Genomic DNA, 22,029 nt, shown 5'->3' on the forward strand with positions numbered 1-22,029 from the left:
AAGAAAAGGAATACAACCTTTAAAATAAGAAACAATAGCAGAGCCATCAGTTTGACAAAAAGTCCTTGGAGTGCAGGCTTAATCTAATTTTCTGAATCTATAGGACTCTATATGAAACCTGATGTTGAGGAAAATAACTTGGCGTAGTGTAAGAAGAGCAAACATTCTTATGATACACATTCTCTACTAAAAAATCAATGTTGGTTTAAAAATTACACTTTCATAAAAAAGAAAAAAACCCGTATTTTGCTGAGGACAGAAGGTAATAAAAAGGTCAGCTTTTACGTGTTAAACAGGAAGTTGCAAAAGCAAGCCAGCTTCTGATCTTCTGATCTATGTAGAATTTATGTACATAGAATCTATGGATCTACATTCACAATACAGGCCCAGAGATGCAAAACTGCAAAAAGATAGGTCTAAAGACTCTGGGGAGCAAAAACAAACTAGTATGATGGGTTAATCAAAGATTTTCAAAAAAGGCTCTTAAATTATCTTCTTCCTACTTCAGATGTATATCAATCCATTTTATTTTTAAATTTTATTCAAAAACTGGATAATCTTTTTCCTATGTTTCATTCCTTCTCCTTGAATTTAAGTTAATTAAGTGCAGAAATTCCGCCTCTTGGTCAGTTCCCAAATCAAAAAGCAAATATTGCTCATACTATAGGCACATGTATATTACATTCGACAGACAGTGGCTGAACTGATGTATGAAGTCACCTTTTATTTAATTTTGACACACACACACACACACAAAAAAAAACAACAAAGAATATTTATATAAAACCAGTGGACTTCATTTCTAGTGGCTTATATCTGAAAAACTACTGTCCACAACATCCTCTATTCCTGTTCAGAGATTTCAAATTAAATACCATTATTTTCAAAGTTACCTTCATTGTCTTCGGATCAAGTTTAGACCAATGGGTAGGAGTGGAAATTTCTTTAGCTTCACCATCATCCTTCTCTTCTTCATCCTGATATACAAAGTAAAGAACAGAATTACTATTCTGAAACCTTAAAATAAAGGTAATTTACTTTTAAAAGTCTGTTGCTGATCTGTGCAAGGTCACAAGTGTTTCAGATTGTCTTCTCCTAAAGTTATTATTTAGGCAAGTCCACGTACATACATTCTACCACTTTTAACTGATCACAAAGACACTCATCAGCCAATCAAAGCCAGATCTGTGAAACACAAAAGGGTGATAAATTACAACACAAAGGATATCAGGGATGCACAAACACTGCCGATCTCCACTAACCAAACAGTGTGTGATCTTGCCCCAATTTTCAAGCCACCCAAAGTTAAGACTGATTTAGTCAGACCTTTCAAATGTACCAAAGACGATGCCACATAGCCTGAAATTTCAAATCTCTCAGACTTGTGGTTGTCCAATTTCAAATATCCATGACTAGAACTGATGACCGTGAAAGAGAAAATTTTTTAAATTTTAGAAAATGGCAAAATGTTTAAAATGGCTTAATACTGAATCTTGCTCAACAACTGGTCCCAGATTCCAGCAACTAGACCTATGATAAAAACAAAATTCTGTGCAATTTAAGCACAACTTATTTTCCTTTGAGGTCTCAGCACTCTTAAAGTTAGCATAACAGACAGATTTTTTTTTTAAGAGAAAAGAACATACAACTATACTGCTGAAAGCTGGATTACCAGTCGCTGTTACCAGTTATGTTCCTCCATGTGTGTTTGTTATGTAGTGTGTGGTGTGCATTTGTGCCTGTGTTCCTGTGCCTGTGAGAAGCGGAAATAGAAAAAGGGATTAGCGTTCAGTGCCTGTTCTCCATCAGCCTCCTTGCGTTCACCCTGAAGCTTCTCGACCAGCTGCTGCTTGTATCCTCGGGAGAGGGTTTCCCACTCTGAGCGGGTGGGAAGGCAATGCCAAACATCCGGGAAAAATAAAACCACTGTCTCCACATGAGCTGGAACTGTACGCCCCTTGTGGGTCTCCTCAGGGCGATGGTAGCGAATCTCTGCAAAACGGTACCTGTTGCAAGGGAAGAAGCATGTTGGAAAAAAAATTCTAAAATACATTTTAAAGACCCTAGTTCACTTGTAGCACATCAAGTAAAGAAATTTTGCTGCAAGAACTTGAGGTTGGTCTAAAGAAAAAAAAATTATAGAAGCCATAGTTCCTCTTTTGGTACATTTGTACAATATTTTATGGTTAAAAGAAGAATATGTTCCCCAAGGCATTTTCAAAGTTTGATTACAGAGCTACCCATATTTTAGAGAATACCTGAAGAAGCTGGATAGCTGTTCAGATTTCATGTGCTAAAAAAAGAATATTCTGAATTAAGTCACAAGAAATATACTAAAATACACAGGACAAATAAGCCTCAAGAGAAAATATGGCTGAACAAAAATAATCAGCAACTACATCATTTTATAACAAAAGAATTATAATGAAATGAAGTTCTCTCTTGACGATCTTCTCCAGCTATGCATGAAATGAAAAATATTTTCAACATACATCCAACTTCCGAAGTTCAGCATAACAAAACATTCAGATTTTCAGTTTATTTTGATTAGTTCTTAATCCTTTTTCCCCCAAACATTTTTGGCACAAAATAAACTTTTGCTAAAATTAGTATTTTTCCTTTGAGATTACCTGCATGATCAAGATTGCTAAAATAAGGGGTGGGGGAGAAGGCTGATAGACAAGAACATCTATATAACTATTAGAAAAACACTTCTAATCAAGAAATGAATTGGTACTTACCATTGTGTGCATACACTTAGATCAATGCCTGTCAGAGCCTTACAACAACGAATAGCAGTCTTAATCAACACAGAGGGGTCTTTTTCTGGGTCTGGTCCATCCAACGAAGGAGACCAGTGGCCTCCAATGGCCATGGCTTCATCCTTGCCTTTCATGCCCACTAAAAACTAATTTAAAACAAAGAATCATTTACATATATTATGCAACTTGTCAAATTACAAATGAAATACTGGAAAAGGAAAGGAACAAACCTTTCCAATATCATTTTTACTACCTCGGGTATCTGTCAGTCAAGGAAGAGTTCAGTTCATCGTGTTCCACACTGCATTTCAGCAATGGAATAGGATTTATACATCATAACTCATCCTTCTAAAATACTTCCTCAGATAAAAAGTTCTTTTAAAGAAACAAGCTATAATTCAAAGTTTAAGAGCATCCCGATACACTAAACCCATTATCACTAAGATTTTACTATGCTTCAAATATAAAACATCAAAACGACAGTTGAACTAGTGACATACAAATAAGATATAGCCGTTAATCTGCAATGAGAAAAACATCTACATCACTGAGTGCTGTAACTATATTAAAATTAGATATAAAACAAATCAACAAAATTTGAATGGTAGTATTTTTTAATTCTATATACACACAGTTAGAACTAAGCAAAGCAAATATACACCTAAAGTTAAAATAAATGTTTCACTTTACCTTAACAAGTCTAGCAGGATGCTGAAATCCATCTCGAAGTTCTTGTGGGTCTTCAGCAAGAGCACATGACTTATGATACAAATCTTCCATACTAGGGCTAGCCATCAGCATTACCTATTATAGTCAAATAATTCAATCCTGTCAAAAGTCTAAAGTAATGTAAAAAAATGAGAAGCACTACTAATTATCCTTACATAATAGAATCTGAAGTTTTTTATAAAAATGGAAAGTAAAACGCTATAGCAGAAATGGTATTAGATACCTTATAATTACATAGTTTTAACTTTTCAAGGAATGCTTTTTGCTCAATGTTTTTCGAATAGCAGAAAACTACTGACCATAAACAATACACTGAATGTTACCCTGAAGACTCACATATAGTGCATTCACCCAACATTACATTTTTATCTGGGGCTACCAGAAGTCATAGAACATTCCAAAAAGCTCAGTAAAATGAACTTCATCTTCACATTTTTATAAGGTTCAAAATGTTAAAGCAATAACAACATTTTAACAGCTCAAGAGTTAAGGCAAAAAGAGGTTAAATTAAATTACTTAAATAACCAAAACAGAATCTGGCAGACAAGAAGAAAACACAGGCATTCAGATCTTCAACATAATAACCACTTTCTGAAGATTAATTCCACATACACTCTTAATATGAATAACTACTCAGAAATTTTAGCTGTGTATCACAGAATACAAACCTTTGCACTGTATAAGTGATCAGCATCTGGTGGATCAAGAATGGCCATATTTTTCTCTAAGGACTCTACTTCTCTGTGCATTACATAAAAATTGCAGTAATTTCCCAGCTGAAATGGTCTTGACAAAGGGAAAGCATCCACCCATGTAAACTGAGCATCAAAAAAGTCACTAGGTATATATAAGTTCTGATAACGGCGCCTTAGTTCCATCATGTCACAACTAGGACTGAAAAACAGACATAAGTAGTGAATAAAGAGCTTGAACACCAAATACTATGCAAAGATTCATTCAATTCTAAAGCTAAATATATAATCTGATACAGTTAACAGCCAGCTGAAAATGAACAGCCACTGTTAATGAATGAGCTATAGATTTACATAGAAGTACATGAAAATGTCATTTTCAAATATGTTTACTTACAGTTTTGAATAAATAATTAGTATCTATGTGTTACCGTTATTTCTTTATTTTTTGTGTGTAGCTTAAAATTCATTTAGACAAGACCCTTTGAAATAACTTCAAGCTCCAGAAAAGATCTGAACAAAAGCAATTCTGCCTCAGTTGAAGCTGCATTTTTGAGAAAATTATGATTCATATAAAATGATATAAAAAAGGAATAAGAGTGGTACCAATTAGTATGAGTGCTCCTCAATCAGGTTTATACAGTGTCGGAAAAAATACGCCTTTATTGTACAGTAAGATCCCAGATCAGGCATAGTTAATTTAAAATTAAATATAAAAGTCTATATGAAAACAAAATCTAAACGTTTTTTGGATTGTCCACATCTCCATACCTCTCTATCTAATGATTAAGATCCATACCTAATTATTTACTATGTAAAGAGAGGATAAGTTTCTTGCCTTTTAAATCTGGCATAATGAATTTTTTTTTAAAGGATGATTTACTTTTTCCTACGAAACAAAGCTTTTAAAGGAGAGAAACTCAAAAGTAAATCAATCTGGTTAATAGGCCAAGAGATTTCTGTTAAAAGCATAATGAAAAGTGGGAAACACCAATAGTCTGTAAGATGAAAAGATAACTACGACGTCCTTTCAAATGACAACTAAAGGCAAGAGTATGTAATATGAACTAATGTATCTATAGGGATGTCTTTTTATGTGAAACCTAAAAATAAGAAATATAGAATGATAAACTTGTCAGTTAAGGTTGTTGACATATTTATATTTATTTGGATAAAATTTTGCTGTCAAAATAAAAATGTTAAAAACAGCTGTCTGAGTTTTCTTATTGTCTTTTAAAGAAGTGCTACAAACAAATTATGTGTAATAGTTTCCTAGTTTTTGAAGTCATGTTTTATCCCATAGGAGAAAAATCTATAAACAAAACATCATTTCTTGGCATATAGTCTCCTATAATCATATTACTATAAGAATATCTTGATTTCCACAACTATAGATGGTAAGAGATATGGAAACTTTAAAATCACTTTTATTTATAATGTGTTCATCTGATGTTCTGGGGATTTACTTCCAAGTAATGAAGTGAAACTGTGAAGATTTAATTTGGAAGGAGAAAGACAGCTGCTCAATTTATATCCTAAGTATCAGCTCCTCCCAGAATAGCATTCTAGACTGGGAACAGATGAGTTTAAAAGCAGAGCTGCTCTAGTTAATATTTCTGGGGCTGGAGAAGTGGTTTTGTTTCCAATGAATTTCTCTGAAATATGCAGACAAGGTATTTTTTAAGTATACAAGTAAACAGAGATAACAAGAAAACTAGTAAAAATTAAGAATAGTTGATGATTTGACCACATGCAAGAGTAAATGAACATCTACTACATTAACAATTAAGCAAAGTCATCAAGCAAGGTTTTTTTGGGCATTGAGTAGCTTAAATACTACACTGGTTTACTCAATCTAGAACTGAATAAATAGAAATTTTAACTTTTGTAGGCCAGTATTATGAATATTAATTATTATACTTTGTTGAAGTGCAGCAATACCCTCTCAAGACACTGCGCACAGTTACTTGTTCCTATGCCTAACAGCTTTAAACACTATTAATGATTCATTTTTCTTATTTTACTGTAAATTTGTTTTTTCCGTCTATTTATCTTACACACAATTGCCAGCCCCAAGACCTTTAGATGATTCTTCCTTTCCATTAGAGCAAATTAGTCATTTACCAATTTGCCTCTATATGAATTATGATTTTGCAGCTATTACCTAGTTGGTCACCACATCCCAACCACCACTGAGTATCTACAACTGCCATACACTGGGTTAAGTGCTTTAGATACATGAAATCAACTCAACCTCACAATAATTCTGCTAGTTGATATAACTTCCATTTCACAAGTGAACCTCAGAAATTCTTGGTAACTTTCTACTTACCTCTGATTTCAAAGGCTAAAAAATGTATTGATGTATACACACATATGTGTATATGTTACGTGTCTTGTGAGTATATATGTAGACCTGTGTTTCTATTATACTACATGGCCACAGCTAACTTGAAATAATTGGTGACTACTGTATCATTACTTCATCATACACAATGAACTATGTATGCCCTTAATAAAGTTATCAATAAATCTGAATCTTAAATAATTTTACCTTTAAGGAACTACTCCATTACAGAGGGGCTGCCTTTTTCAGTGGCTGGTATCTTTAATGAGTGTATGAAAATAATGCACTCTTGTGAAGAACTAAAATGCTACTTCAAATGTATTTCTGCCCTTATATAACTAAGAGCACCACATGTCAGGAAATGAAAGTTGTAAGAAAAATATCTCTCAATGCATCACATTCCTCCAAATTACACAAAATTATGAAATTAGTAATTTAAGAAAACAATGGGGGAAAAAGAACTTACCAATCTAAAGAAAACTTTGAAAACTGAACTGTGTAACGTGGAACAACACGTCGAACTCTCCGAGGTGACCGCTCTCTCTCTCTTCGAGGAGATCTCTCCCGGGAACGTTTTCTCTGAGGAGATCTTTCTCTGGATCTACGTCTTTCTCTCTCCCTTTCACGACTTAAAGCAAATTTTTCTAAAATTACTATTATTTCTGGCATTACTGAAGAGTTCTTTAATGAAATAAATGTCATAGGTAATATAAGCAAGAATCCACAGTATACATTTTTCAATAACTTTTTGAAAATTGTGGTAAAATATAAATAATATAATAAACTTACCATTTTAACCATTTTGAAGTATACAGTTCAGTGGCATTAAGTGCATTCACACTGTGCAACCATCACCACCATCAAAAGTATACTTTAAAAAACATACCTTCGGTCATCTTTTCTGTTGGGCACTTGATCCCCTCTGTCATTTCTTCCTGAAAATCTGGATGGTGGATCTAATCTTCGTGCTGGTTGTGGCTGTGAAACTATACGGACAGGAGGTTGCAATAAACCAGCTTTAAAAGACACAGAAAAAGATGTTTTAATTTATTTAAATGAAGTTCAAAACCATTACTTGGTTAAATTTTATACAGAAAAATTTGCCTAATATTTTAGGTTTTGTGACCCATAAATGGTAAATGGTAGAGACCATCTGCATATTTGTATATTTTAAAATAATTGTTTAAAAATGTAAAAACCCATTTTTAGCTCAGGGACCATAGAAAACCAGGCCACAGACCAAATCCAAGAGCTGTAGTTTGCCAATCTCTGACCTACAGACATTAAACCAAAGACCGCTATACAACAAGACATTCGCAGAGCACCGAAGTATCATCCAGACATTATCCACACAAAGAAAAAGAACCTTTATAATGGAGAGATCTACAGCCACCACTTGACCAAGTAATCAAATTTAACATCAATAATAGAAGAATCTAACTACACGTGCCTTCTAGTATGATGCAGTATGAATTAGAAAACATCACCTATAATGTAGTCTTGCCAAAAGCCTTTAGACTTAACTTCTAGTTTATAGTTTATATGGCAGAATGAGAAACAAGGTGAAAATATCACAAGGAATCAAGACAAATCCAGAACACAACATTCCAAAAGAATCTACAAGTCAACTAGACCAATTTCTTAAAAAGTCAATGTTATAAACAAAGAAACAAAAAGTGGGAAACTATTTAGGAATAAAGAAGACTAAAGAAACATAACCAGATACAACACATGAAACTTGACTACCTTTTCGTTTAGGAAACAAAAAACAACCTTTTTAAAAGACATTTGGGGGCTTCCCTGGTGGTGCAGTGGTTGAGAATCTGCCTGCCAATGCAGGGGACACAGGTTTGAGCCCTGGTCCGGGAAGATCCCACATGCCGTGGAACAACTAAGCCCGTGCGCCACAACTACTGAGCCTGCACTCTAGAGCCCGCGAGCCCCAACTACTGAAGCCCATGCGCCTAGAGCCCGTGCTCCGCAACAAAGAGAAGCCACCACGAAGAGAAGCTCGCGCACCGCAACAAAGAGTAGCCACCGCTCTCTGCAACTAGAGAAATCTCATGGGCAGCAACGAAGACCCAATGCAGCCATAAATAAATTTATTTAAAAAAAAAAGAAAAAAATAAAACACAGCTCATTTATTTGATGCACTATGGTTCAATGAGTAAAGTGCTGCCACCAGACTCTACATGTATATAAAATGTTATGTTCATTAAGAAATAAGGCTCAAAACATTTTCTTCTATAAATGATAAGATGCCAATAGGGGGACAGGGGATTATTAGTTTCGATATTTAAGTTCACGAAGAGTATGTCTCAAGAGAAATAAAATAAAACACTTCCAAATCGCTATACAAGTAGAAGTGCTTAACACAAGATATTTAAGTTTCCTTTCAAGTATTCTGGAAGTTCCTGCCTTTTTTGTAATTAATAGCATACTCTCATTATTTCAATAACCAAACAGTTGTGTGTTAGTCTGAACCCTAAAAGGAAAAGATACATTGCATGTAATACCTTTCTGCTGTGGCTGCTGTAATAAAGGCTGGGGCTGCGTCTGCAATAGTGGCGTAATAGAGGCTGCTGAAATCTGTGCCTGCAGCAGTGACTGGGGCTGGGGCTGAGCCTGAACACCGAATGTCGTCTGTGGTGCAATTGGCTGAAGTACTGCAGGAGGAGTCTTCAGTAAAGGTTGGGTTTGTGACTGATTCTTAACAAAAATAAAGAAAAAAAAATTTTAAGAAAAATATTTGTAAATTGGAAGACCCAACCACCAAGTTTTCATAATACCTATTTTATATACCTGATTTGGTAGTGTTTGAATTCTTTGTGCATTCCATTTAAAAGGCATATTGGGATTATACGTAGCTTCAACCAATACTCTGTCACCCACTTGGGGGGTTTTCCCTTTGACAGCACTAAAAAAAAATTAAGTTAAATACAAACAGAATTAGAAGAGATTCCTCCAAAAACGATTTATATATTTAGCATTTTAAAGTAAACTATACCAGAAATGGAAGACTAAAAAGCTCTTTTATTTTTATTTTTATTTTTTTTACTGTATTAAAATACTGAGTTTATTTCACATGTATATTTTTGTCTCCCCACCACTTCCATTTGTCTGACCACCACTACTACTATGTCCTATCATAACATTCCATACATACTTAAAACCAAGCAAAGGGTGGAGTTCCATCTTTAAAAACTAAACAGGCATTTTGGACAACACATTCTTGGCAATGGAACCTGGACAACATTTAACAGACACGGTAGGGAAAGTTCTCACTCTGCATTATAAAAAGGACAGCCAGATATCAACTGTTACAGAAATGAAGTAAGATGGAAAATTTTAACAAACTGTTTAAACTATTTTCTTAAAGAGACTTCCTCCACTGCCAGAGATCTTGAATAGCCTCCTGGTCAGTCATCCGGAAACAATTCTTCACATAATTGATGAATTTGGCTGCCACTTTGGGAAGGGAACCACCTTTTTCTATACTTGCTTGCATTTTTGCTTTAATGTCTTCTACAGAGCTAGGTCCTTTTGGTGTTTTAGGAGCTTTTTCCAGTTTTTTGAAGGATTCTTGACCTTTTGATCTTGGTGTTGATGGTTTTGAGTCTTTTCCATTCTGGTTTGATTTTTGTGCATTTTTGGCTGGAGTATCTCGTACAGATTTCTTTACTGGAGCTTTTTCTTCAGCTTCCTCATCATCAAAGTCATCATCATCATCATCTTCATCGTCATCGTCATCGTCATCATCATCTTCATCTCCATCAGCAGCAAGTTTTACTTTTTTCTGTGGAACCTTGCTACCACTTCCAGGGGCAGAACGCTTTCCAGATATACTTAGGAGTTTCACGTCCTCCTCCTCTTCATCTTCTGACTCTGCATCTTCCTCCACAGCTACTAAGTGCTGTCCACTAATATGCACAGGCCCTGAACCACACTTCAACCGTAAGACCACAGGTGGTGTTATTTCAAAGCCCCCAAGGGAAATCGTTGGCTGCACAGACATTTTCAAAGTTGCCAGTGTTACTTTGATTGGACTGCCTTCATAATTCATCGCCTCTGCTTCGACAATGTGCAAATTCATCCTTTGCGCCAGCCCCTAAACTGACCGTTCGTAAAGATAACTGGTGCTCATTTTCATCATTATCCACCTTAGAGTGATAATCTTTGTCGGCCTTTAGTTCACAACCGAAAAGATAGTTCTGGGGCCTCAGGGAGCTCATGTCCATGTCCATCGAATCTTCCATGGGTTGGTGGCACGCACTTCGGTGGGAGAGAAAGTGGACGGAGATAAAAGACTAACGTTTGAAAGAACAGTCACGCAGGATGGAATCAGACCAGGGAAAAGCTAAAAAGCTCTTTTAAAAAGTAGACATACCTCCTAGACTTATTTTTAGAACTGATCATGTTTCAACCCTTGCTTTATAAACAGTTTCCAGTGTAAGAAATAATTTTCTACCCTCTATCCTCCTAATACTGTGTCCCTCCCTCTAAAGCACTTTCTTTTATAACCCAAGAGTAAGATTTGCCTTGGGGTTTGGAAAGGTGAGAGAAATGCAGAAAAGATGGAAAACAGGAGACCCACTTGTACAGAAAAATCTTATATAGTAATTAAACTTAATTTCCCAAAGTATTTCTAAGGAAGCTAATTAGAAATACATTTGAAATAACTAAGGAAATATATATTTCCTGCAACCACCACAACACTAACAAAATACTATTTCAAATCCATTAATCAGTCATTTACTCTTTTAAAATAAATGTATTTATTTATTTATTTTATTTTTGGTTGCGCTGCGTTTTCATTGCTGCACGCGGGCTTTCTCTAGTTGTGGTGAGCGGGGGTTACTCTTCCTTGCTGTGCACGGGCTTCTCATTGTCGTGGCTTCTCTTATTGCGGAGCACAGGCTCTAGGTGCGCAGGCTTCAGTAGCTGTGGCACGTGGGCTCAGTAGTTGTGGATCGCGGGCTGTAGAGCACAGGCTCAGTAGTTGTGGCACATGGGCTTAGTTGCTCCGTGGCAGGTGGGATCTTCCCGGACCAGGGCTTGAACCCGTGTCCCCTGCATTGGCAGGTGGATTCTCAACCGCTGCGCCACCAGTGAAGCCCAAGTCATTGAATCCTATTGTTTTTTCAACTAAAACATTTTACATACATGTCATTAGATATGTCAAACAGAGGATTAAATTTTAAAAGGCATATGACTATTTCAATTTTTTTTTTTTTTTTTGCGGTACGCGGGCCTCTCACTGTTGTGGCCTCTCCTGTTGCGGAGCACAGACTCCGGATGTGCAGGCTCAGCGGCCATGGCTCACGGGCCCAGCTGCTCCGCGGCATGTGGGATCTTCCTGGACCGGGGCACAAACCCGTGTCCCCTGCATCGGCAGGCGGACTCTCAACCACTGCGCCACCAGGGAAGCCCCTTCAATTTTTAATCTCACTGTAAGTCTGCTCATGAATAGCTAGAAACGTAAACTCACTCCTACAAAACAATTTATAAAGAATTCATGATGACTACTTTGTTCAATAATAAAAAGATATCTTCAGTCACATTCTCCATCAAAAAATGTCACATGGGACTTCCCTGGTGGCACAGTGGTTAAGAATCCGCCTGCCAGTGAAGGGGACATGGGTTCGAGCCCTGGTCCGGGAAGATCCCACATGCCGCAGAGCAACTAAGCCCATGCACCACAGCTACTGAGCCTGCGCTCTAGAGCCCGCAAGCCACAACTACTGAGCCCGTGTGCCTAGAGCCTGTGCTCCACATCAAGCCACCGCAATAAGAAGCCCGCGCACCATAACGAAGTGTAGCCCCCCTCTCGCCACAACTAGAGAAAGCCCGTGTGCAGCAACGAAGACCCAATGCAGCCTAAATAAATAAATTAATTTAAAAAAAATGTCACAGGTACAGGTTAAACGATTAAAGCAGAAAATTAGAGCTAAACCATAATTCCATGCCATAGTTAAGTAGGTGTCTTATCAATATACTTAATGCTAAATACAAGAAGGCATTTGTCAACACCTAATGAAGTTTACCTAAGCTGAAAGAATACATCTTCATCCACAAATCCAAATGTATCATGTAGTTTTGTAACCACCCCTGTAAAAACACGCTGTTTCTGAGGTTGTGTCTGTTGCTGACTGGACCTTGGTGTTGGATATGATACAGTTATCTGAGCTGCTGGTTGAGGAGTTGACAAGCTAAGGCTTGTAGGCAGTCCGACAGCCGGCTATAAAACAAAATCAACACCAAATTAAGGTAATGATATGAAGCAGTCTAGAACTTAAAACTGACTACTTAAAAATAGCTCAAAATGCTAAAAACAATTTGAAGTTAGAAAATACATACGTACACCTTGAAGATGAAAATCAAGTCTGAAAAATTACGTGATTTTTGATCGATTTCATGATTAAGTTCCCTCAGATGAAAGTTTCCACAGGACGTTTCAGGAAAAAATAAGTCACCACAGTGCAATGAGTTAAAAAAACACCGCATACTCTAGCCCCCTCTTAGAAATTCAAAATCCATAATGGCATAACAGAGACTCAGGAAAGTCCTAGATAAGTGAAATAAGTCAGAGAAAGAAAAATATATATATGATCTCACTTATATGTGGATCCTAAAAAAACCAAAGAATTCATAAAAACAGAAAACAGATTGGTGGCTGCCAGAGGAGGGCGTTTGGTGGGGGAAATGGGTGAAGGTGGTTGAAAAGTACAAACTTCCAGTGGGGATGTAATGTACAGGACGGTGATTTTTTTTTTTTTTTTTTGCTGTACGCGGGCCTCTCACTGTTGTGGCCTCTCCCGTTGCAGAGCACAGGCTCCGTATGCGCAGGCTCAGCGGCCATGGCTCACGGGCCCAGCCGCTCCGCGGCATGTAGGATCTTCCCGGACTGGGGCACAAACCCAGGATGGTGATTATGGTTAACAATATGTACCCTACATTTGAAACTTGCTAAGAGAGTAGATCTTGAAAGTTCTCATCAGAAGAAAAAAGAAATTCACTTACGTGAGGTGATGCACGTTAACTAAACTGACTGTGGAAATCACCTCACAATATATATGTATTATTAAATTAAATGTACACCTTATACTAATACAATGTTATATGTCAATTATATCTCAAACTGGGAGGAAAGGTTAACACTTTCATTGGTCTTTTCTAACACAATCAAACATGAATAACAACATATTACTGATTAAAACTTCTGTATGTAAACAGAAATAAAACCATTAAAAAGAAAGGAACAATTATCTGATTCTTAAACTCAAACCAATTCCATAATTTGTTTTACACCTGCCCAATAAAGCAAGTCTCTAAGTTCTACAATTAAAAAAAAAAAAAAAAAAAGCTAAGTCCTATATATATTAAAGGAACTCAGCATTTCTTAAACTACAGCCACAAAATTTTCTCACAAAGTTTCTTTAACATCGTAAGACAAGACACTAATGCTTTATGGGCACACTTTGGGAAGTGTTATTCTAAGAAAAGGCTAACTTTTACAGCTTTTCTACTCAGTCTGAAAATCCTACTATTGGACATTGAAAATAGGACGTAGGTGTTCATCAATTTTAGTTCTTTTTTTTTTCTTTGGTTGTACAGCATGTGGGATCTTAGATCCCTGACCAGGGATCAAACTCACACTCCTTGCAGTGGAAGCATGGAGTCTTAACCGCTAGACCACCAGCGAAGTCCCAATTTTAGTTCTTTAATAAATACAAAGTGAGGTTTATTTCTCAATTGAAGTATACTTTATTTTTTAAAAGTAACTAACAGTTTCAAGACTATAAAGGTACAAAAGGTTATACAGTAAAAAAGCTTTTCACCTATTCTTGTTCCTTAGCTACCTAGTTCCCTATCCATGGGGCAATCACTGTCTCCAGTTATTATTAGAAGTTCTGCTTTCTTTTTAACAGTTGCATACACCAGGGGTCAGTGAACCACAACCCACGGGCCAAATCCAGCCCACAGCTTATGATCTTTACACAAACTTACAAGCCAAGGGTCGTTTTTACACTTTTTTTTTTCTTTTTAGGTTGCGGCGTGTGGCTTGCGGGATCTTAGTCCCCCGACCAGGGATCGAACCCAGGCCCTTGGCAGTGAAAGCACAGAGTCCTAACCACTGGACTACCGGGGAATTCCCAGTTTTTACACTTTTAAAGAATTGTATAAAAAGAAAAAAAAAAAAATGCAACATAGACTGTAAGTGGTCCACAAAGCCTAAAGTAGCATTCATTACATATCGAAAGCTGACAAACTTTTTAATGTTGCTGAAAAATCAAGCTGATAATGCAACACAATAACTCACCTCCTAAGGTCAAACTAAAAAAGATATAACATGTACAAAAAAATTCTTAAAAATATTAGCTACAAAGAAAATGTAAAAGCCAAAATCAGTATTAAATTTAAAATAAGACCTCATATTTATTCAAACTAGATCACAGCAGGAACAGCATCCATCTTTATTTAACATTATATTGCTAAAACTATTATGTGAATCCAACAAATATTCATCTTTAAACCCTGAAAGAGGGACTTCCCTGGTGGTCTAGTGGTTAAGACTCTGCACTCCCTTGGGCTTCCCTGGTGGTGCAGTGGTTGAGAATCTGCCTGCCAGTGCAGGGGACATGGGTTCGAGCCCTGGTCTGGGGAGATCCCATATGCCGCGGAGCAACTGGGCCCGTGAGCCACAACTACTGAGCCTGCGCGTCTGGAGCCTGTGCTCCACAACAAGAGAGGCCCGTGCACTGCGATGAAGAGTGGCCCCCACTCGCTGCAACTAGAGAAAGCCCTTGCACAGAAACGAAGATCCAACACAGACAAAAATAAATAAATAAATTTATTTAAAAAAAAAAAAAGTCTCTGTACTCCCAATGCAGGGGGCCCAGGGTTCAATCCCTGGTCAGGAAACTAGATCCCATATGCCACAACTAAGAGACCGCATGCCACAACTAAAGATCCCTCGTGTCAAAATGAAGATACCGCATGTGGCATGCTGCAACTAAGACCTGGCACAGACAGATAAATAAATAAATAAACAAATATTTAAAAAAAAAAAAAAAAAAACCCTGAAAGAAAACCTAGAATAGGAATAAAACTTTGGTCTACTTTTCATTCAGATATTCATAAGAAATAAAGTAATGCCAAACGAACCTGGGTTAACAGGGTCTGCTGAGGTTGCTGCAACTAAAAACAGGAAAAACAAACAAAAGCAGGAAAGATAAAAGAATCAATCAGAACTGCTGTTTCACAGATGTTTTACAAAAGGAAAAATTCCTATTAAATACTTTATTTCTGATTAAGAAATATGTGAAAAGTAACAGAGGTCATTAGGTATAAGGTTTCCTACAACTATTTTTAACAACTGTAGACCTTAAATATAACTAACTCATTCAATAATGATAAAGAAAATTTTTTTCTGTTATTTCAGAGGAATAACACACACCAAAAAACCCCACAAGTCCCTAGTGGGGTAAATTTCTGCTTCTGCCCCATATTAATTACCATGCTACAGAAATGATTCAATATCATCCGTAAGCTACCTGTATCAAAAATATTACTGGCTGTCCAATTCATATATATCTCCCTAAAATGAGAAGCAATCCTTACAGTCAGACTTGCCAAAGGTATGGGGACCATAAAGGACCATACACTCTAACATATATAGTTTCTCTGGCAATAGCAAAGTATAACATTACCAGAAAGCAAAAGGAATTGGTGGGAAGGAGGAAATTTTAAAACTCTGGAACAGAAGTAAACTTTCTGAAGCCTCAGGACTGTGTCTGTATTAACCATCAGGAGGATCTCCAAAGAAATACTTATCCCTGCTTGCTCCCTGTCATCCTTCAGCATTCTTGTCAAGCTGCCCGGCTTGGAGCTGTCTATCATGCACTAGTGTCCCATGGTTACAGCTAGAAGAGCAGGAATCTCCTGATGATGCTTAATAGCTTGAGGAAAAGGTCTTTTTTCCTATTGCCCAGGTAAGCAGTCTGAGGAGAACATGGGCATCATTTCTGTGTTTGTGGATATCCTGGTCAGGGTAAGATTTGGACTTAGGTAAGATTTCCCTTGGGACATCCTTAATGCTTATTAGCTTCTAACTAGTGTTTTAAGCCCAATGGCAGAATCTGAAGATCACAGTTCTTCTGTTCATGACTTTTTATTCACTATGACTAATAAGCTTCCTAATAAATCCTTGCCAGACTTAAAAATAAGCTAGGAGAAAACAATCTATATGACATTCTAATTCAAAACACTCAGTTTACCTAGGTCGACATGTATTAAAGGTTAAATCTATCAAATTTCTATTTTTCTGTAAGTTAAGAATGGATGAATAATGGCATTTTTTTAGGGCAAGAACATTTGAGTATTGCCATTTTCATGTGATTCAAAATAAAACACAGGCTTTAATAATGTATTTCCTAACAGTACTAAAATAAGCCTAAGGGTATTTGAAAACACGATAGCCAACTTGGACCCCAATTTCTTATCAATTTTTTAAAGTTTAAAGCAATTATTAGTGGGATACTATAATTTTCAGGGCAAATGAAATGCTTCTGAAACCCAAAAGGCAAGGATGAAATTGGGGCATGGATCTAGGGACAAGCGTTAATGGATTGAGAAGCCTCTTGTTTCTCCATAGTGTCTCTGGATCCAAGTTTTTAGTCCTTGTCTCTTGTATCCCCTTTTCCTCTCCTGACTGCTATACTTTCCTGAAGCTTCCTTAATGGCACTGAGAAGGGACAAAGACTACCTCTTAACCCTGGAAAACCTAGAATGGGCGCTTAGACTAGAACCTATCTAGATTTGAGCAAGTCAAACTCTTCTTTGCTTGATATGCTTCTCCTTGGGTTCACTTTGTTACCTCTTTCTACCATCCCAGATATAATAACCCTGGAAGAACATGATTAGAGTATAAGCTTAGGGAAAAGGAGCCAAAGAAACTTTTAGTCTAAGTAAGGAGTTTTCAAATTGTTCAAATGTGCCTTGGGAATAGGGGTGAGAACTACAAGGGGAGGCTTCCTCCCATTTTCAACACTATTTTTATATTTTATATATTAGGTTTCAACACACAATTTCATTAGGGGAAAAAAAGGCAGGGTTCCATTGTTTTAAATAAATACAGGCTGAAGGCCAAAGGTCTGTCTACAGTTTAGCTTCAAATGGGAAAAAGGAGCTTTTCATTTTCACATGTGGTCCAGTACAGCACAGTAGGGCTAGAGGTTTCAAATAAGAGTACTGGGCAAAAGACTCATTAATAGAGTGATTCTTTCCAAATTATCTTCTGCATGCTTTCTTAGAAACATGTGACAAGGACTGGCTACTAGATGAGGATTTGAGTCTTCAGGACCTCTCTGCTGTCTTCCTCTCCCTTGGAGACATTCCGTTTTACCTACCACATTTCCTCCACCCCAAAAGAATTCAAATCACACATTAAGGCTACTGATGGGAAATAAAATCTACAAAAATTTAGTTGGAACAAATGACTTTTTAAAAATCAGTTTTTAACATGGAAAATATAAACTAACCTGTTGTTGCACACTATACAAGGCTTGCTGAGGTTGTGAATATTGCTGGAAAAAAAGATTTTTTTAAGAAAAATATGGACATTAGTTTTAGTCATTCTCAAAAAGCCATATACATATATATATATATACACATTCAAATACACAACCAGAATTAAACTAAAAAGAAATTTTCTGGAACATCTACACTTCATCTAAAATAAACAAAAATGATTACTTATACTTTGGGATTCATCAAGAATGGAATTTTACTCAAATAATTAAGATACAAGAACTTAAGAATTTTGACTATGCAACCACACCTCTCTGTATGTCCTGGGCATAAAGAATTTTTATCACCAGAATAAAACAATAAGAATAGAACCCCACAACTATTCATTCTTTAAAATGTGAAGGTACCTACCCTAGCTACTCAGATTTGAAAGTTCTGCATGTCACATATAAAAACCTATTAAAGATTCACCTGTTGCAATGCTGCTGCTGCAGCTGCGGCTTGTTGCTGCAATGCTGCAGTTTGAGTTAACTGATAGTTTGCTGGGGTTTGTGTAGTAAGGCCTGCTGCTGCCAATGCAGTTTGCTGTGTGTAAATGGTAGGAGATGCTCCAAGGAGTGATGGCTGCTGAACACCCAATGCGGCTAAAATGAGATTAGAAAGAGGGGGAAAAAAAATCAAGATTATTTGGATCCTGTCCAGGAATTTTCAATGAGTGCTTAGTAATGAATTACAGTCTGTCATTGCTTAGTGAAAACCTAAAGAAAAATTTTACTAATGCTTGTTGAATTTAAATGATTCATGCCCCACCTCAGATTCCAATGGCTTTATATTAAATGTATGCTCAAGTCATGACAGATATAAGAAAACATTAATCTATAAAATTAAACTACAGAATGAACCCAACTAACCTTACCTAGACCAAGTGGCTAAAGTACCCTTGAGAAATATTTTTAGTAAGAAAAGCAGAAAATAAACTATCTTATTTTACTAATCTAGAATGTATTATCTTCAAGTAGATTAGAATCATACATTAAGGACAGCATTGCTGGAAGTGACCCACCCTTAAAACATCCTACTGGACAGAACTTTCATGTACTTCTACTCTATTAAAGAACTGTAAAACTAGGAAACAGACAATACGAACAGTTTAAAAACACAAAGTTAAATAGCTGTCTAGCACTGCACTTCCCCAAACTGTATCTCCTAGAGTAATGACTAGCTTCCTGGGACATTAAAGTTTGGGAAAAAGGGGTTCAAGGTTTAAAAAGTTTAGAAAACAGTGAATTAATAAGCACATATTTTACTGCAGGAATCTGCAGAACCTTTAATATGCCACTAAGCATTGTGAATCTCAAAGAGGTCATCATAAAAGCAATATTTGCTCATGTAACACTCCATTTTCCAAAGCATCTTGCTTATATCTGAGAATAACTAAAAAAAATGCTGCTCTATAGCTACTAAGTTAATAACCCTATAGAAAGAACAATATTGTGCCTTACAGGAAAAGAACAGAAATCATTAATGAATTAACCAAAGCACCTAGTCTAGAATCTACCAGAAAATCTTTAGAAGTGTGAGGTTCATCATCAATCAGTTGTTTAAGAGTCCAGGTTAATTCTACTCAAAAGTAAAACAAACCAACAACAAACTTAGGCAAAAACAAACAAACAAATCCCAGAAATCATGTTTGGAATTCATATAAATTACAAATTATCCCCTGCTAAAACACTGATTTTTAAAAATTAAAAAAGGTTGAGGAAAAAAAAAAAAAAGAATCTAAGGTGGGGAAAAAAACCTACTGAGTGTCCTGAATACACAATTCTAGACCCTTACAACATTAATCTCTTATTCCCTTGTTTTTGCTTTTTTAATTTTTATTGGAGTATAGTTGCTTTACAATGTTGTGTTAGTTTCTGCTGTACAGCAAAGTGAATCAGCTATACGTATACATATATCCCCTCTTTTCTGGATTTCCTTCCCATTTAGGTCACCACAGAGCACTGAGTAGAGTTCCCTGAGCTACAGTAGGTTCTCATTAGTTATCTATTTTATACATAGTAGTACATATATGTCAATCCCAATATCCCAATTCATCCCAATCCCCCTGCCCTGATATGTCTGTTCTCTACCTCTGTGTCTCTATTTCTGCTTTGCAAATAAGTTCATCTGTATCATTTTTTCTAGATCTCTCTTGTTTTTAAGGTAAGTCAGACGCCACAGATGGGCAGAAAGGAGAAACCAGGACTAACAAAGTTAATTTAAATAGAAAGAAGTGAGGAATCGCCAACGTAAATTCAAAATGAAGTTAACTGCAGTGAGAAGGGAGATAAAGGTACTGAAACTAGGGCATAGGTTCTGACCAGTAGTTCCTGTTAACCTTCTGAAACTGTATGTAAAATTACAGACAAGAAAAGTCCAAAGCTTTCATCAGATTTTCAAAAGGATAACGGACCCAAAAAAAGGTTAAGAACCACTGTTTTAGGATAACAGAAGCAAAATTCTCTTGTAAACACAGACAGGGAAAGAACCTAGGAAAAATTATTAGTATTTAAAATTCTTAGATTGGGATGTTCTGCACTTGACAAAAGTAACATCTTGTGATTCAAGTACCATACCCACATGCATCTCCTTAATCCACCTGAGCTCTGACCTCAGATCTGCTGGTACCAATTTCCAGAACACTGGAAAGTACTGATAGCTGCCACAGAAGGGCTCAGAGCTAACATCTCAGAAAGAGCTCTTTTTTTCCGACACAGCATTTAGTAAGTGGGATGATAGCTGATATCCACAATCTCTTTTCCACTGCTGACAGTCAATGTGATGAATTAGAAACTACAAAGCAGACCGACTGGTAGGAGAACTTTTTTTTTTTTTTTTTTAATTTTTGTGGTACGCGGGCCTCTCACTGTTGTGGCCTCTCCCGTTGCGGAGCACAGGCTCCGGACGCGCAGGCCCAGTGGCCCTGGCTCATGGGCCCAGCCGCTCTGCAGCATGTGGGATCCTCCCGGACCGGGGCACGAACCCGTGTCCCCTGCATCGGCAGGCGGACTCTCAACCACTGCGCCACCAGGGAAGCCCTGGTAGGAGAACTTTATGGGAAGGAAATTGACATTCTAATAGTTGCTGCAAACTACTAGCTAGTTAATTCAAATTTTGTGAAGTCACTGTGCATGTGGTTGTGGCTTTTATATGTCTGTATAATGTAGCTCTTTTTAAAATCATTTACCTTTGCAGTTTTAACCTCAATAAAGTACATTTCATTAAAATTTATTAATGCTCCTCTTTTTTGTGGCTATTTAAGAAGGTATCCTTGAATACCTGTTCATAGCATTCTCCACTCTTCTTGTGAATTTCTATAATCAATATTCTGTAAGATAATTCTATACTTACAAAGTATAAAGGTATGAATCTCTGACTTAATCTTTCTCTCTCCATAAGTGGCCTAACACTTAGCAGTTGGATATTTTTTTCCAATTACCCAGATTGGAACAGTCTGTTCATTTATCTGTACCTGATTCAATATGATTGTTGAAGGTCTCATGGCCCATCTGAAACAGATATACTTATAACTATGTATCAATACTTCCACAGACAAACCTATGAAATGAGCCTTAAATGACCAAAGGCTACCAGAGGTTAATAAGTAAATCTAAGGGGTAAGTTTCCTTAAAGCTTTAAGGACAAATATAAAATATATTATTTTCTAAAATGTAAAATCAGTTTCATATGACTGAAGCATTCATTTTATGACATACTAGTAATTATCACATACTGAATACCAGTGAACACACCATTAAAACACATAAGAGAAACCTGTCCCCTGTCTGTTGTCCCTTGATCTTATCAAACTCACAAATTTAAAAATCCTTATTACCCTTATACCTAAGATGTATTACCCATCTTTACTAAGATGGGTCATCCTTCTGAAATAATAAAATTCAAAACCTCATGTATATATACACACATG

The 22,029-nt window shown here is 36.6% G+C and overlaps 1 protein-coding gene and 1 pseudogene across 7 annotated transcripts in view; both read right to left on the reverse strand.

The window, feature by feature from the left end:
• The window catches only part of CCAR1 (cell division cycle and apoptosis regulator 1), a 52,362-nt gene that overhangs the window by 20,520 nt on the left and 9,813 nt on the right, over positions 1–22,029 (reverse strand). For all 6 annotated transcript variants that reach the window (XM_081227631.1, XM_081227634.1, XM_081227633.1 and 3 more), the window contains exons 3-15: positions 18,531–18,703; positions 18,071–18,115; positions 15,696–15,728; positions 12,575–12,768; positions 9,333–9,447; positions 9,047–9,239; positions 7,417–7,546; positions 6,997–7,158; positions 4,160–4,385; positions 3,453–3,566; positions 2,742–2,908; positions 1,796–2,006; positions 894–977 (exon numbers count right to left, since the gene is read on the reverse strand). In XM_081227631.1, the coding sequence (XP_081083757.1) occupies positions 894–977; positions 1,796–2,006; positions 2,742–2,908; positions 3,453–3,566; positions 4,160–4,385; positions 6,997–7,158; positions 7,417–7,546; positions 9,047–9,239; positions 9,333–9,447; positions 12,575–12,768; positions 15,696–15,728; positions 18,071–18,115; positions 18,531–18,703 (1,847 nt within the window). The remainder of the gene's footprint in view (positions 1–893; positions 978–1,795; positions 2,007–2,741; positions 2,909–3,452; positions 3,567–4,159; positions 4,386–6,996; positions 7,159–7,416; positions 7,547–9,046; positions 9,240–9,332; positions 9,448–12,574; positions 12,769–15,695; positions 15,729–18,070; positions 18,116–18,530; positions 18,704–22,029) is intronic.
• LOC308617163 (nucleophosmin-like) lies at positions 9,611–10,862 on the reverse strand (annotated as a pseudogene). The gene has a single exon. The product of its transcript is annotated as a nucleophosmin-like (transcript).

This window comes from Mesoplodon bidens (genome assembly GCF_964165515.1).
Source record: "Mesoplodon bidens genome assembly, chromosome: 1".
NCBI lineage: Eukaryota > Metazoa > Chordata > Mammalia > Artiodactyla > Ziphiidae > Mesoplodon > Mesoplodon bidens.